Source organism: Tiliqua scincoides, chromosome 3 (genome assembly GCF_035046505.1).
Source record: "Tiliqua scincoides isolate rTilSci1 chromosome 3, rTilSci1.hap2, whole genome shotgun sequence".
Lineage (NCBI taxonomy): Eukaryota > Metazoa > Chordata > Lepidosauria > Squamata > Scincidae > Tiliqua > Tiliqua scincoides.
This window is the reverse complement of record NC_089823.1, coordinates 186,848,943-186,863,357: the sequence shown is the minus strand read 5'-3', so window position 1 is coordinate 186,863,357 and position 14,415 is coordinate 186,848,943. Positions and strand designations below refer to the sequence as shown.

The 14,415-nt window shown below is 45.2% G+C and overlaps 1 protein-coding gene across 1 annotated transcript; it reads left to right on the top strand.

Moving 5' to 3' along the window:
• Positions 1-362: 362 nt before the first annotated feature.
• Positions 363-14,034, top strand: GSTO1 (glutathione S-transferase omega 1). Its single transcript, XM_066620374.1, has 6 exons — positions 363-477; positions 3,984-4,092; positions 5,017-5,239; positions 8,496-8,597; positions 9,669-9,775; positions 13,568-14,034. The coding sequence occupies exons 1-6, from the start codon at positions 444-446 to the stop codon at positions 13,719-13,721; spliced, it is 729 nt and encodes a 242-aa protein (XP_066476471.1). The 5' UTR covers positions 363-443; the 3' UTR covers positions 13,722-14,034.
• The last annotated feature ends 381 nt before the right edge of the window (positions 14,035-14,415 follow it).

The following is a 14,415-nucleotide window of genomic DNA, read 5'->3' as shown; positions in this document are numbered from 1 at the left end:
TTTGAGAAACACTGTCCTAGAGAATCCATGTGGGGGGGGGGGGTTTGGTTTCATTGCAGCCACATAAAGGCAACAATTCTAGACACGCTTGCTAGGAATTAACCCCCACTGAAAACAGTGGGACTTATTTGTAGAGCGACAGCCCAATCCTATCCACACTTTCCTGGAAGTTAGCCCCATTGACTCTGATGGGACTTACTTCTGAGTAGACAAGCCTAGGAGTGGGCTGTAAGCCTGCCTAGGATGCTGCTGCAGACCTTCTTCTCCTCCCCCCCATACGTGCTTCCTTAACTGAGCAGCTGCATGCCACAAAGGGGAGGGGGGAGAGAGAGAACCACCGGCTAGTTGCAAGCTAGAGGAGGAGGTGGAGCCAAACCACCTCGAGGCTGTTGGGAGCAAGAAGTCGAAAAGGCAGAGGCTCGCAGCTGTGCACAGCGGGGATCATGTCTGGGGAGTTCAGCAGGAGCTTAGGGAAAGGTGAGAGGGGGGGTTGGCTGCTGCCCTGTGCTTAGCCTGGCTCTTCCTTCGGGATAGGCTGGCCTCCCTGCTGTCCCTTGCCTGCCTTGCTGGGCTTTCTCCTCCACCCTCCCCTCCCTCCCGTCCCAGGCACTAACTATCTCGAAGGGCAGCTGCTTGGGTACGAAGGTGGCTTGGATCGTGGCTGGCGGGATAAGCCAAGGGAGCCCTTTGCTGTGCCTCCCCTTGCAAGCTTGTAGGCTCTTCCCCCATTTGCTGCTGTTCCCGGGGCGGAGGGGAGAAGCTGGTCTCATCTGACACGTGGGTTGGCTTCACACGTATGAAGCGGGGGCAGGTTGGAAGCTCACTGCCATATCAGAAAAGGCTGGAATGAGTGCACTGGCATTGTGCCTGTCTTTGCCTGCTTGCAAAAGTGGATGATCCTAAAAGCTCCTCCACCAACGCCTTGGGCAGTTTGCATTGCATGGTGAGGTGGACTCGGACCTGGAAGATCCAGGTTCATATCCCCCCCCCCCAGCCAAGAAGCTTCCTGGGTGACCTTGGGCCAGTCACTTTCTCTCAGCCTTGCCTACCTCACAGGGTTGTTGTGAGGACAAAAGGAGGGGAGCAGCTGTGTACACCGCCCTGAGCTCTTTGGACGAAGGGCGGTATAAAAATGTGATAAATAACGTACTGGTCATTTGGCTGCTTGCATACATTGCAAGAGTCACTCCAGCTGTTGCAATGGCTGGCCCATGTCGGAGTTGCATTTTTCCTTTTTTTATTTTTTGTACCACCAGCAGCCCTGATCTTGCTAGGTTTCTGCAAAAGTAGAATGGCTTTCAAGGCAGGGAATGGTGCCAAGGGCATGGCACTGAAGCACTGGCAGACCTGCCACATCTCACAGTGTAGGGGATTGCACAGGCTAGGAGCTATCACTGAGAAAGTGCTCTCATGAGTCCCTGCAAGCCTTATCCCAGCTGGTGGGAGGACTTTCAAGAGAAGAACTTATTAGATTTGTGTGGAGGAAGGTAATCCCTCAGATTTTAAACCCTAGACATCCCACCTTTCCAGCAATTAGGACTTCAAGGTAGCTTCCATCCATGTTTTGAATTGAGTTTGCAGTTTGATGGGGAAGGGCCTTGCACACATCCATTACCTAGCTGAGAATAAACCATCAGACATTCTCATTGTTCACGTGATCCTACTTTGGAGCCAGTAACTTCTGCTGTTCTCACCAATGTGAGGAGGACAAAGAACTGAGGCTGCAATCCTATACACACTTTCCTGGGAGTTGGCTCCAATGAATACAGTGGAACTTACTTCTGAGTAAACATACGTAGGATTGTGCTGTAAGCTTCCTTAAAGTAGTCCTCCCCAGAGTAGATTGCCCCACCAATCCAAGGACAAAGTGGTTGATGGTGCCTGGATCAAGGGGCTCCTCTTGCTACACTATTCTTCCTGCGGTTTGCAAGATGACAATGGTTTCACAAGATGAATTATACTATTGGTAAAGACTGTGTTGTCTTTACATGACTGGGGTTATTCCTGTAACTGCACTATAGTTGGCTTTTCCATACAAGCTATGACTATCACATAGTTGTGATTCACAGTGTAGCCTTGGTATTGCCTTACTATCATCACTTCCCTCCCCAACAAAGAGTAGCCTCCACTGATTAATTGCATGGGGTAATGGTGGTTTGAATTGACTGCCTCTCTGTGTGCACTGAAACTTGCTTTAAAGAAAACTCCCTCTGAAGATTAAAGAAAATGCCCTGCATTTTCCAGATGCCCTGCATGTGGAGAGGCCAGAATGTACCTGCTTTGTGAGCTTTCATGTTTTAATTAGGAATATTTATATAGTCCTTTTCAGCAAGTTAACAAAGCAGTTTACATAGCTAAATAGGTAAATGGTTCCCTGCCCCAAAGTGCTCACAATCTTGAAGATGCCAGCAACAGCCACTGGAAAAGATGCCTTGCTGGGGGGGGGGGGGGAAGAGTTGCTGTCACCCTGCTAAATACAAGAGTATATCTCTTTTAAAACATGTCTCTTCAGCCAGTTAGCAGGGGTACAGTTAATAACAAGCAGACTCTTAGGAGATGACCATATTGCTGCATGGAGCTGGTCAGACAGCGCAAGTATCTGAACCAGCCCCTTGTTTAAAAAAAATCACGAGATGGGGTTTCAACTAGTGACTACTGAAAATGTTATAAATACAGAGATGCGCTCATTTTCACAACCTGTTGCACAAGCTGCCACATGCATAACATCTGTGAAAGGTACTTTTTTCCCCCCACATAATTTGGTTTTGCTTCTAGTCTGGTATACAGTTCCTCCCTTGCTTCCTAACTGAAGAAATTGGGGAATCAGTGGCACGCTTTTTATCCTGCCTTTTCTTCACCTTCCTAAGGCTCAAAGGAAGTATCCTTCCTTGGGGTGGGGGGAGAGGAAGGGACGGAGATTCCTAAAGCACTCTTCTCACAGTCCCCAACTGCACATATGAATCTGTGCACATACAGTTTTTATATATATGTTGGAGCTTGTAAGCTGCAGGAATTGGGCCTTGTTGTTGCTGTCCTGCTCCCCCTCTGTGTGCTTATTCAAAGGTGATTAAGCTTGTGTCCTTGTTTCTTACCCTCTGTGGTTTGTAACACTTGGCTTGCATATGCACACAACCATACTCTGATCCAGCAAGGAACATCTGGGTGTCTTTCAGGAATTGAGTGCATGCAGAAGAATGTGGCTAAAACATCCAGCACAGCCTGTGTTGTGTTGCAAGGTGTAGATAAGCCTTTCTATCCACATTCCAAGCTAGAGTGTGTGTGTGATACGCATGAGAATAGAGTATTAATGGGAAAATGATTGCAAGTCAAAACTTATTCTAACAAATAAAGCCTCAAGTTCTCAAATGCACTATGCTCCAAAACAGCTTTTCCCTTCCTCGGCCACCCCATGTTTAAGATTTAAATTTTCAGTGTAAAAAATCCATTGGAATAACTGCAGGGTTAGAAAAGCTGCTCCATTTGTTTTCTCTCCCTTCTTTTGATCATGAACTTTTTACTATTTGTGTTAAAGTAAAGGCTACTTATGGTCTGCTAATGATCAGCTATGGTGTTATTACGAAATCACACCAGTCTGCACAGTTTCTCTGATACTGGTTGATCTGAACTTTCTGTAGTTGGAACAAACTGCCATTTCCTGAGTTTGGATGGAATTTGGGTACTTGGTTGGCAACCTTCAGTCTCGAAAGACTATGGTGTAAGCCTACAGCACCCGGTATTCCCAGGCGGTCTCCCATCCAAGTACTAACCAGGCCTGACCCTGCTTAGCTTCTGAGATCATGGTATAAGCCTACAGCACCCAGTATTCCCAGGTGGTATTTAAACTGTGGCTTTTGATCTCTTTCTTCATGTGTCAGAGGAGGATGTGTGCATCAACCTGAGACTCTCTTATGATTTTGGTTATGTGAACCAGGCCAGCTATTCTGCTTGTTCTAACTGGGATGGCCTATGTAATTGTCTTCCAGGAAGTTCTGCTCCAGGGCCTGTGCCTGAAGGAGTGATCCGTCTTTATAGTATGCGCTACTGTCCCTTTGCACAGAGAACACGACTAGTCCTGGAGGCCAAAGGAATCAAGTAAGTAGTGCAGCTACCGAATGTTGGAAGACACTGTGCTGTAGTCCACACACTCCTCCCTCCCTCCCTCCTTTTTGGGCTTATATAGGATAGGTGGTCACTGGGACAGAAATACACACACACCTCTTTTAAAAAAGAATGTGCATATTTCTGTCCCAGTGGTTGCTCTGTAGTAAGTTGTAATGCAGTGGTTCCCAAACTTATTGTGGTCATGGCACCCTTCTTTCATGGCAGCCTCTTCTTCCCAGCTCTCCCAGGCGCTGCCATCTTGGATAGTGTAAGATCTTGTGTGATCCAAGATGGAGATAGCAGGACAGCTGGAATAAGTGGTTGCTGGGGACATCCCTTGGTGCAGTTTGGGAACCTCTGGTTGTAATGGAATGCTAGCCATAGGATGTGCCTTACTATACGAGTTTCAACAGAACTGAACATCAATTACAGGTTTATTTTTTTTAAAGAAACAAGCTGTCAATGTAAATTGTTATTCTCATTGCATTGGAGATGATCTCCCCCTCCCTAATCATTCTTATGTATTTGACTCCCTGATGGGGTGCTCCTGCCTTCCTTGGTACCATTTACCTTCATAAAGCCCTGAAATAGGTCAAGAAAAATCAGCTTATTCTGTGTTGCAATGGCCAATAAATTAATCTGTGGCTGTGGAAATTGGTAGTCTTTCTATATACATGAGCAATTTCCTTTTATATTGTTGTAACTGTGTTGGCAGCCTGCAAAATACACAGTTAAAGTCAAGATCTGTCACCCTAGGGTGGCGAGTTGGATATCTGTAACCATGTAGGCTTTTAGAAAATAGCACGTGCTTGGGAGCTTTGGGATGTATCTTAAAAACTTCACTGTTGACTGCAAAAAATAGGGGACTGCTGGCAAAAGTGGTTTTGCTTTTTGTTTTTGTGTTGTACCTTCTAGGCATGAAACTGTCAATATCAATCTGAAAAACAAGCCAGATTGGTTTTTTGAGAAAAGCCCGTTTGGATTAGTGCCTGTGCTGGAGACTAGCAAGGGTCAGCTAATCTCTGAGTCTCCAATCACTTGTGAGTATTTGGATGAAGCCTATCCAGAGAAGAAGCTGTATCCTTCAGACCCCTTTGAGAAAGCGTCTCAGAAGATGCTCTTGGAACAGTTCTCCAAGGTTTGTACTGTACTGACAGAGGGAACCAGGTATAGTGTAGAAGACTAATACCTAAGAAGGGATTGGTCTGTTTGTACACAATTTGCTTGGCAGTGCTAATGTCCTGTTTAAATCGTGTGCTGGGAAGGAAACATTGGATTCAACCAAGGAATCATGAATACATAAACTTGGAAAGATGTCTAGGAATGCTATGATTAGCATTGGAGTGGAAAATCAGTGGGTCAGTCTGAGCCCTCGGTGGTACAGACTCAGTTCTGTAAGCCCTTTCCAACAGGCTTGGGGATTGGGACTCCAGTATGTTGACTGGGATCGGTCCCAAAGTCCCTTCCACCTCTTCAACAGCATACAACTGATCTCTGTACATCATGTTGCTGTCTTCTACCCTATGCTAGTTCTGCTTACGTTGCTGAGGCAGAACAGCCCTTACTGCCAAAATAACAAACCACTGAAATCTTTGTAGAGGTTTTGCCTCTGCCTTAAGTGTAACCACTTTTGGGAACAAAGTTCAGTCGGATCCCAGCGCTAGGCCACCATGTTGTATACTTGCTCTCACTCCCAGGGTTTTGGGTTGCTCAGAGTTGTTGGTTCTGAACCCTAGAGCCCTCAAAGATCCCTGTTCGGTAGTACTGCCACCACCCTGTAAGAGCCAGTGTCTCAGTCCAGGGAAACCAAGACCCTCTAGGCTTAACTATATCCCTTGTAGGCACTGAGCACTTTCTTAAAGTCTCAGTCCTCAAGTTACTAGTCCACAATGAGGATTTTTGGTAGCTTGCTGAATGGCTAGGCAGGATTCTGAACCTTTGTCCCCAACAGACAATGAACCAACATGGTAAAAGGATTTTTACTTTTTTAAGTACATAGGGTTACAAAAAGTTACAAAAGGCAGCAAATGCTAGAGGCATAAAAATTTCTAGGAAATATATCAGCATAAAATAATAAAGCTAACTGGCTATCTCTATTATTTCCTTACTCTCACCTGGGTCAGCTTCTTTTGTAGATCCTCAGGTCAGTTACCTAAAAAGCCACATGGTCCTCGCGGGGCAGGATGTGCACCCACCTATCTCACCAAGAGACAAGGAACAAAGACCAAAGACCCTGTCCTCCAGAAGTGGGGCTGGAAGCTCGCCCTCTCAGCTCTTCCCTCCCCCCTGGAGATCTGCAGCTGCATTCCATCCTTGATGGGCGTCTTTCTGACTGCCTAGGTGCTACATAATCACCTTCCATTGAGTTGTAAATTCCTAGCAGCTAGGAAATGCAAGCCCCTTGCAAGCCCCTTCTGTGTTACTGGGTTACTGTGGTTCAGGCTTTGCAATGCTACTAGGCCTAAACTGTACATATTCATGACAGTGCTGGCACAGAATAGAAAGTATTCTGGCATGCTCTTCTTTTTGCTGTTCTTTGGAGTTGGAACATTCTTCATACATATTCCATTGGTTGTTTCCCTTCATCTTGTTTTCCCTTGCCTTCCTAATGCCATTCACATCCACCTCTTGCAATAAAGCTTATTGGATCTGTCCAGGGGTGCTCACACTTTTTTTGGCTCGAGAGCTACTTTGAAACCCAGCAAGGCCCGGAGATCTACCAGAGTTTTTTTACAAACACCCACCCAAGCACCTACGTGCAGAGCTTGGGTGCCTCACACGGCGGCAGCGCTCTTCGAGGACCCCTGTGGGGAGGCCCTGCCTCACCTGCCTCCCCACCCACCCCACCTCCCTGCCAACGGGGGGGGGGGTCCAAAGCTCCCAAAGCCAGCGCTGGGAAGCCCTCCCCAGTGCAGCTGAGCCCCCACCACAACCTCACCCTATAAGGCTCCTTGACCCCAACCAAGGACCCTAACAGAGAAGGTGGGGGGGCCAAGAGGTTCGTGAGGGGCCCTTCCACGACCCACTCATCCCAGGGGGGGCTTCCCTCTCCCCCTGCACCTTCGGCGATGACCTTCTTGATGCGCAGCTTCATCTCTCCCATCTCCACCACCTGCCCCACGAAGTCATTCTGGTCCCAGCTGGCGGCCCCCAGGGAGCCTGGTCCGAACAGGAAGTCCAGCGCCGACTGGAACAGCGACATGGCGAATGCACCAGCCAGGCGCCAAAGGGGGGGGGAAGGAGAGAGCCAGGCCGGTTCAGCTGGCCGCTCCCGCTGCCGCCAACGCTTCCTCCACCAATTTTTGGCCTTTCCCGGCCACCGTACTCTTCTCCTCCTCTCCCCCCCACCGCCGACTTGGGCTCACACGCCCCGCCCCATTTCACCTGGTAGCTCTGCCCTGAAACCGTAGAGTGGGGAAAAGTCTAGACTCTAGACTAGACTAGTCTATAGACTCTATAGACTAGACTAAGGGCTCCGCGATCGACTCATTTTGCCTCGCGATTGACCGGTTGATCGCGATCGACATGTTGAGCACCCCTGCTGTAGACATTAAAAAGAACATTTTTACTATTTTTAATATTTTTAATTTTTTAATTTAATTTTAATTTCTTAATATTTTACTATTTTTACAATAAAGCTTATTGGATCTGTAGACATTAAAAAGAACATTGTTGCATAGATAGAACAAAGGGGAATCTTCTGTTGTGTGTAACCACCTTACCACAAAGTGCCATAAAGCACTTTCACAACACCCTTTGGCAGGCACAAAGGACTTGCGCAGGCCAAAAGGGGTGTTAGGATTGCGCTCTAAATGTATGAAAGGGAGTGGGTTTTAATTCAAACAGGTAAATAATAGCAAGACTTTTGAGGGTTCAGAGTGCTTCACATGTACTGTCTTGCTGTTACCCTGACAACAACTCTTTAAGATAGTCATGTCTGTGATCCCTCTCCCTAGTCGCCATTGGTGACCTTGAAACTATGAGTGGCTGTGGTGGGATTTATTTTTAACCATTTTTAGGCAGTGGCAACTTTATCATGCTTGATTCATTGATAGCTTGCCTGTCGACTACTTTGTATCAGTCAGTAGGTTTTTTTCTTTGAAGTGCCAAAATTGACACTAAAGGGCACAGTGGGCAAAAGACAAATGCTACCTGTTTGGCAAAACAAAGTCTTTAAAAAGGACAGAAAAATCCTGCTACTGCCACCACCAAAAGCTAGGATGATTGTGCCTCCCCCACCCTCCGTAGGTTTGTGGGACTTATTGGCATGCTGCAGCTGAGGTTGAGAGGAAATAATGACAGCAGCCTAGATTTTGTTGGCAAGCTTGCATTCTTCAAAAGAAACTGAAATTATTCTGCATCTTGATAAGAAGGCATTATCTTGATTTGCTTAGCTAGCTCCTCTGTGCTACAAATACTTCTTGGCCATCAGAAATGGAGAGAATGCATCGGCTGTGAAGGACGAGTTCTGTGAGAAGCTTCTCAAACTTGAAGAGGTGAGCTGGTGATCGCTGTTCCTCCCAGGAAAGCTTTAGTGTTCTGTCATGTGTTTCCTATTGACTAGGCAAAAGATCCGTTGGGTTTTCTGATGAAACAGACCCTTGAATAGCCTTTCTGCTCTATTCCGAGAGAGCTTGGGTAGAGTGTTAAGGACTACGCTCTACTACATGAGTTTAACGGAGGCCAGATACCCTGATCCTAATGATACTGGGCAAAGCTGCACTGAGATAAGTGATTCTTCCATATACTGTCAACCCTCAATTTGGAAATGGCTGTTTCCTTCCTTAAAAGCTAGTGATATGTTGTGCTGGGACTTGTGCATTGTCATAAACGCATTTGAATTTAACAGACTCTGGCATTGACGGACATCCTTCTCCCCTCTTATTCTGTGAAATTGAGGGTTCACTGTAACTTGTTGATTTTGTCCAAGTTCAGTTATTAGAAAGCTTTCTGCTGCTGTCCACTAGAGGGAGCCATCCTCACACTTGTTTCCATCTGTATGGATCTGTTCTAGGAAACCTGGGCATGTCCTCAAGACCAGAAAAAAAGTTTGGTTTTTTGGACTTTGTAAATACTGGTCAAGATTTAATAGTTTGCTTTCATATAATGGATGAGATAGCTACCTGTCTCTTTTTTTTTTAAAAAAAAAAAAAGGTCAAAGCAGTCAAATGGATCTATGTGTAGTTAGCACAAGATAAAGGGTAGCATATAGCATCTAAACAGACATTAAAAAAAACAAACCTAAAGGCTCAGTAAAGAGCAGGGCCACACACAATGGAGGTGAGATATAATAGGGCTGGAGAAATACTTCAGCTCTGAGATCAGACAGTGAGAGAGCTCACAGCCACAGAGGGGAAAAATAATTTTAACAAACTTTTCAGGCATTAGAGTGGACATGCTGGGAGGCAGGTGGTGGTTAAGGAGGTCTGCCATAGTCGATGAAGGGTGCTGAAACGGTACTTGGCTTAATGTAGAAGGGTGCCCTATCGTGGTGTTCTGTTGTTTCTGCAAGTTTTCAGAGTGTTTCTCTTTTTTGTTTATGCATGTCTACTGGCTCTCTCCTTTAGATTCTCATCAACCAGAAGACCAAGTTCCTTGGCGGGAATTCTGTATCCATGATTGACTATCTGATCTGGCCTTGGTTTGAGCGTTTTGAGCCTTTTGGAGTACATGAGTAAGCCTTTTGAGTCTTTATCGCTTCCAAGTAATTTTCCAACAAACCACCTTACGCCAGTGCCTCGGGTAACTGGTGAGAGGGATGAGTGCCATTGATGGGACGGGTCTGCATCAGCCAGTTCTGTTCACAAAGTAGTGAAATGATTGAGAGAGGGAGGCAGGAGTGAGTCATCCTCCTTGCTCTCACTTGAGGATGCCCACTACCCCAAGAAGCATGCATACAAACAAACAAACAGGAGGGAGGTATCCTTTCTCTTCTGAACTAGCATTTATTAGCAAATTAAGTTTTTTAGAAACTTGATATACCATTTTCCCTTAAACACACCAAGGCAGCTCACAGTGATTAAAGCAATATTTAATCTAGACTAAATCTAGACTGAGTTTCTTTCCCACAACAGAAGTAAGTTAGCACAGCATAGATGGGGGGGGAGGGAACCTGTGTTACCGTTAAGTAATCATATTGGATGTGTTTGGACTGTATATTTCTATGCGCATATATATATATATATATACATTTTATTCAAGTTACAAATAATACACAGAGAGAGAGAGCGAGAGAGAGAGAGCGAGAGCGTATATGTCTGCCTGGTTTTTGTTTTATACAGCACTATCAATGCACATGGCTCTTTACATAGAGGGGGGAAGTATACAAATTCCTGCCTCAAGGGTGTTACAGTGGCAAAAGTGAGATAACAGAGGCATGGAGGTGGGGTAAATAGGGGAAACATGCAATTCTTTTTGTTTCCTGTCCTTAAGCTGAAGTAGGGAACTATGATGTGGTGTCAGAGGCTTGCTAGAAAAGGTGGATTTTCAGTTGAGACTTGAAAGTAGTGGGGGAGCATCCCACAGGGTGCATAACACTTTATACCTCTGACAAAGCACATTCTGGTTCATGAACACTTGTATCGTACAGGACAATCTGTTAGTCATTTAAGATGTCCTTAGATCTTTCTACAACTAACACAGCTACCTCTCTGGAATGCGAGATAGTTTGCCATGTGAATTACAGAGGACAAACCTGTGGCACATATAAGAACCTGCTATTTACTTATGTGACTAGTTTTATTGTAGAAAGATTCAAGCTGTTCTTGATACATTGGCAGGGGGTGGAGGGAAAGTCAACTATTGCTCTAAGGTATTTAGAGAAGGAACAGACTCCCCTGAGAATTTGACTTCCCCCCCTTTAGTTCAGGCTCAATACTCTGGTATTCTATGCAAAATTCAATTAGGGTAAGAGCTTACTCAGTGGTATGTTATGGTGTAGCTTTTGGCTTCAGCTCTGTTCACAGGAAACTGACTCGTCCTTAGACCATTGGTCCATCTAGCTCAGTATTGTCAACAGTTTCTAGCAGTGACTATTCTGGGTTTCAGATATGGGTCTTTCCATCTTTTCTAGACATGCCAGGGTTTGAAGCTGGGACTTTCTGCATGCAAAGTAACTGTCCTGCCATACATCAGGACAAAAAGCGCAGTAATAAATCAGTGCTAAAGGAAGCCAAGTTATGGGTGATATTAGCACCCATAGGGGTGCTATAGGGTGATATTAGTGTATGTGTACATGAAGTAATTGCATAGTCTTACTTCCCTGGGCCTTAATGCTCTCCCTGGCCAGGGAGGCAGGAGTGATCATCCTCCTTGCTCTCACTTGATGCCCACTACCCCAAGAGGCATGCATACAAAGAAACAGGAGGGAGGTATCCTTTCTCTTTTGAACTAGCATTTATTAGCAAATTAAGTTTTTTAGACTTATAGAGTTGAGTCAACCAAATTCAGCTCAGCTGTTGGTACAGAATCATAATCCAACAGAAAATCTGGTCTTTGGTTTTATAAAGGGAATACCTTCTCTAAATACCTTAGAGCAATAGTTGACTTTCCCTCCATCCCCTGCCAATGTAGGGTCTGGGGGAGGAAGCAAGAACTGTAGAGTTGAGCTTTTCAATCCCTTTCTGTTTTTCCCTTGGAAGTTCCATTTTTCTAAGTATCACTTTTGTGGAACCACTTTTTGAGAGTTCTACCACTAGAGACAGTTTGCAAGTAAGTGTGGCCTGCTCCAATTTTGGGGCTTTTTTTGAGGTACACCACTGGTCCAGGCATCTCTGCTTTCAGTAGGACCAGGATAGGCAAGGCAGTACCATGTGGTCACTATAGCAATGCTGTCAAGTATCTCTTGCCATATTGTGAAGTGCTACTTTTTTTTTTCTCTTTAAAAAATGAAGTGCTACTAGTTAAGAAGCGCAATTGTGGAATATTCCCTAGATCAGGAGTCTCCAAACATTTTGACCAGAGGGCCGCATCAAATGTCTGGCACAGTGTTGAGGGCCAGAAAAAAAATTTAAATATAAAATTTATATAAATAAGAGATGGAACTTAGATGAGTGAATAAATGAATGAATGGGCTCATCCATTCACCCTCTCTGGCCCTTAGAACACCCTCCAGATGCAACCAGAGCATAGTTCCAGTTATGTTCAGCAAAGTGGGCCAGGAGCTTTCAGGGGAGAAGAGGCTGGCCGCAGGCCAGATAGAAGCTCGTAGTGAGCCGCATCTGGCCCCCGGGCCGGGGTTTGGAGACCCCTGCCCTAGATAGTAGTTTGCTTCCTTTCCCCTGACATCTAGGCAGCCAAGTGCTGCATATACAGGTTAGGAGACTAACCTGTAATTAGGAGACTAGAAAATTAGGAGACTAATTTTTCCTGTGGGTTCTGTTCCAAGCACTCATGTGGATTAAAAAAAATAGGCTGTGCATTTGCACTATAGCAAATCAATTTTAAAAAACAAAGTTCCTTTGCTCCAGTGATTGAAAACAGCCTTGCTGACCTTTTGACTCCAAGATAAGAGTCATTAAGAAGACAATCCATCAGCACTTCACTCAGCCCCTCCCTTCACCAATGCAAAATGATCACCTTTCTTTCACATGCTGGGGGAAGGGAGGGGTCCAAAGGAGAGAGAAGGATTGATGGATTGTTAGCCTGCTGCCCTCTCTCTCTCTCTCTCTCTCTCTCATTAAGGAGGCTGTTGTTAAAGGACTGTTCAGTTTTTAAAACTGATTTTAAAGGGATGCATTTTTCCCCTTCTCCAGGGATCAGCACATTCTTTCTCATTTGCAGGGGCTATTCGTGTTGAGTCAAATTCATGTATAAAAAATCAGTGTATAAATAGGCTGGACCTGTATTTAAATTTTTTATCCTGCCTTTCTCTTTAATGATAAAAGAGTCAAGGCAGCTTACAATATTAAAATACAAACTACTGAATAGACAAGAAAAAGCATATCACACACTCTCCCTCAGTCTCCCTCCTAATATAGAACTGGGGAGGGAAATGCCCCTGGGCCACATTAACTTAGGGCCACATGCTAACTCAGCAGAACCCTTCTGGGTCAGAGGCAATGTGTTTCCAAGTACCAGATTCTGTAGATACTACTTCCTTCATGCCTTGCTTAGGAGCTTCTAGTTGCCCAGCTGGCCGGTGTTAATAGAAAGATGGGACTAGGAGGACATTGATCTGATCCAGCAAGAAGAGTTGACTCGCTGTGGGAAGCAGTCACTTCAGGTGGCACAGCTCTGCTCTAGCCTTTGTTAGCCACATCGGTTGGGGGAAACTCTGTAGTTAGAAGGGCTATAATGGGAAGTGATGAACAGACTTGCATGATGCTTAAATTGGAACAATCTAGTAGTGCCTGTTGGGAGTAGTTCATCCTTTTTAAAGAGCACAATGCAAGCCCCCTATGAAAAAGACAAGTTGAGATTAAGACAGAACTAATTTATAGAACTGCTGTGTTTTGTTCATCTGCAGCTGTCTGGAGCAGACCCCAGCACTGAAACACTGGGTGGAAGCCATGAAGCTGGATCCTGCTGTTAAGGCTACCATAACAGATGCTCAGACATACAAAGGCTACTTGGAGCTCTATACCAAGAACAGCCATGAGGCCTGTGACTATGGGCTTTGAGTTGGTGGAAACCTTCAATGGGTGACAGGATGTATTATATAGCTGTTGCTCCAGAGCATGTATCTGGTGCGTAAATTCAGTTGTTGAGCTGTAGTATGGTTCTGTTTGATGTGCAGTGAGAGTACAGCTGTGCTGACTTGACAGGGCAGCTGATTTAAATCTAAAGCAGGAAATTGAGGGGGTTGGGGGGATTGGTTATTCTTGTTTGCTGCCAAAGTGTCGCCTATCTTCTTTAGCAGTTTTGGGCGGGTATCTGCACTGGCTTTGTCACTGTTCATACCTTGCAGGAATAAACACACTTTACATACAGACACTTCCTGTTTCCTCTTTTGTGCAGCTAGCCAAGTTATACAACTGGAGATGTGATATATGCAAGGCTAAACTTGGTGTGTCAGAACAATTGCTCTAGATCAGGAGTGTCCAAACTTTTTGGCAGGAGGGCCACATCATCTCTCTGACACTGTGTTGGGGGCCAGGAAAAAAGAATTAACATTTCAAATTTGAATAAATTTACATAAATAAATATATTAGAGATTGAACTTACATGAATGAATTAAGGTCTTGCAATAGTTCAAGGCCTATAAAAGTCCTTTGCTGCCGCGTCACAGATGTGAAACAGCAAGCAGTGGAGGGAGCCCTCGTCCCACAGCTCATGTGAACAGTTGGCTGTCATGCTGAGAACAGTGCCAGTATT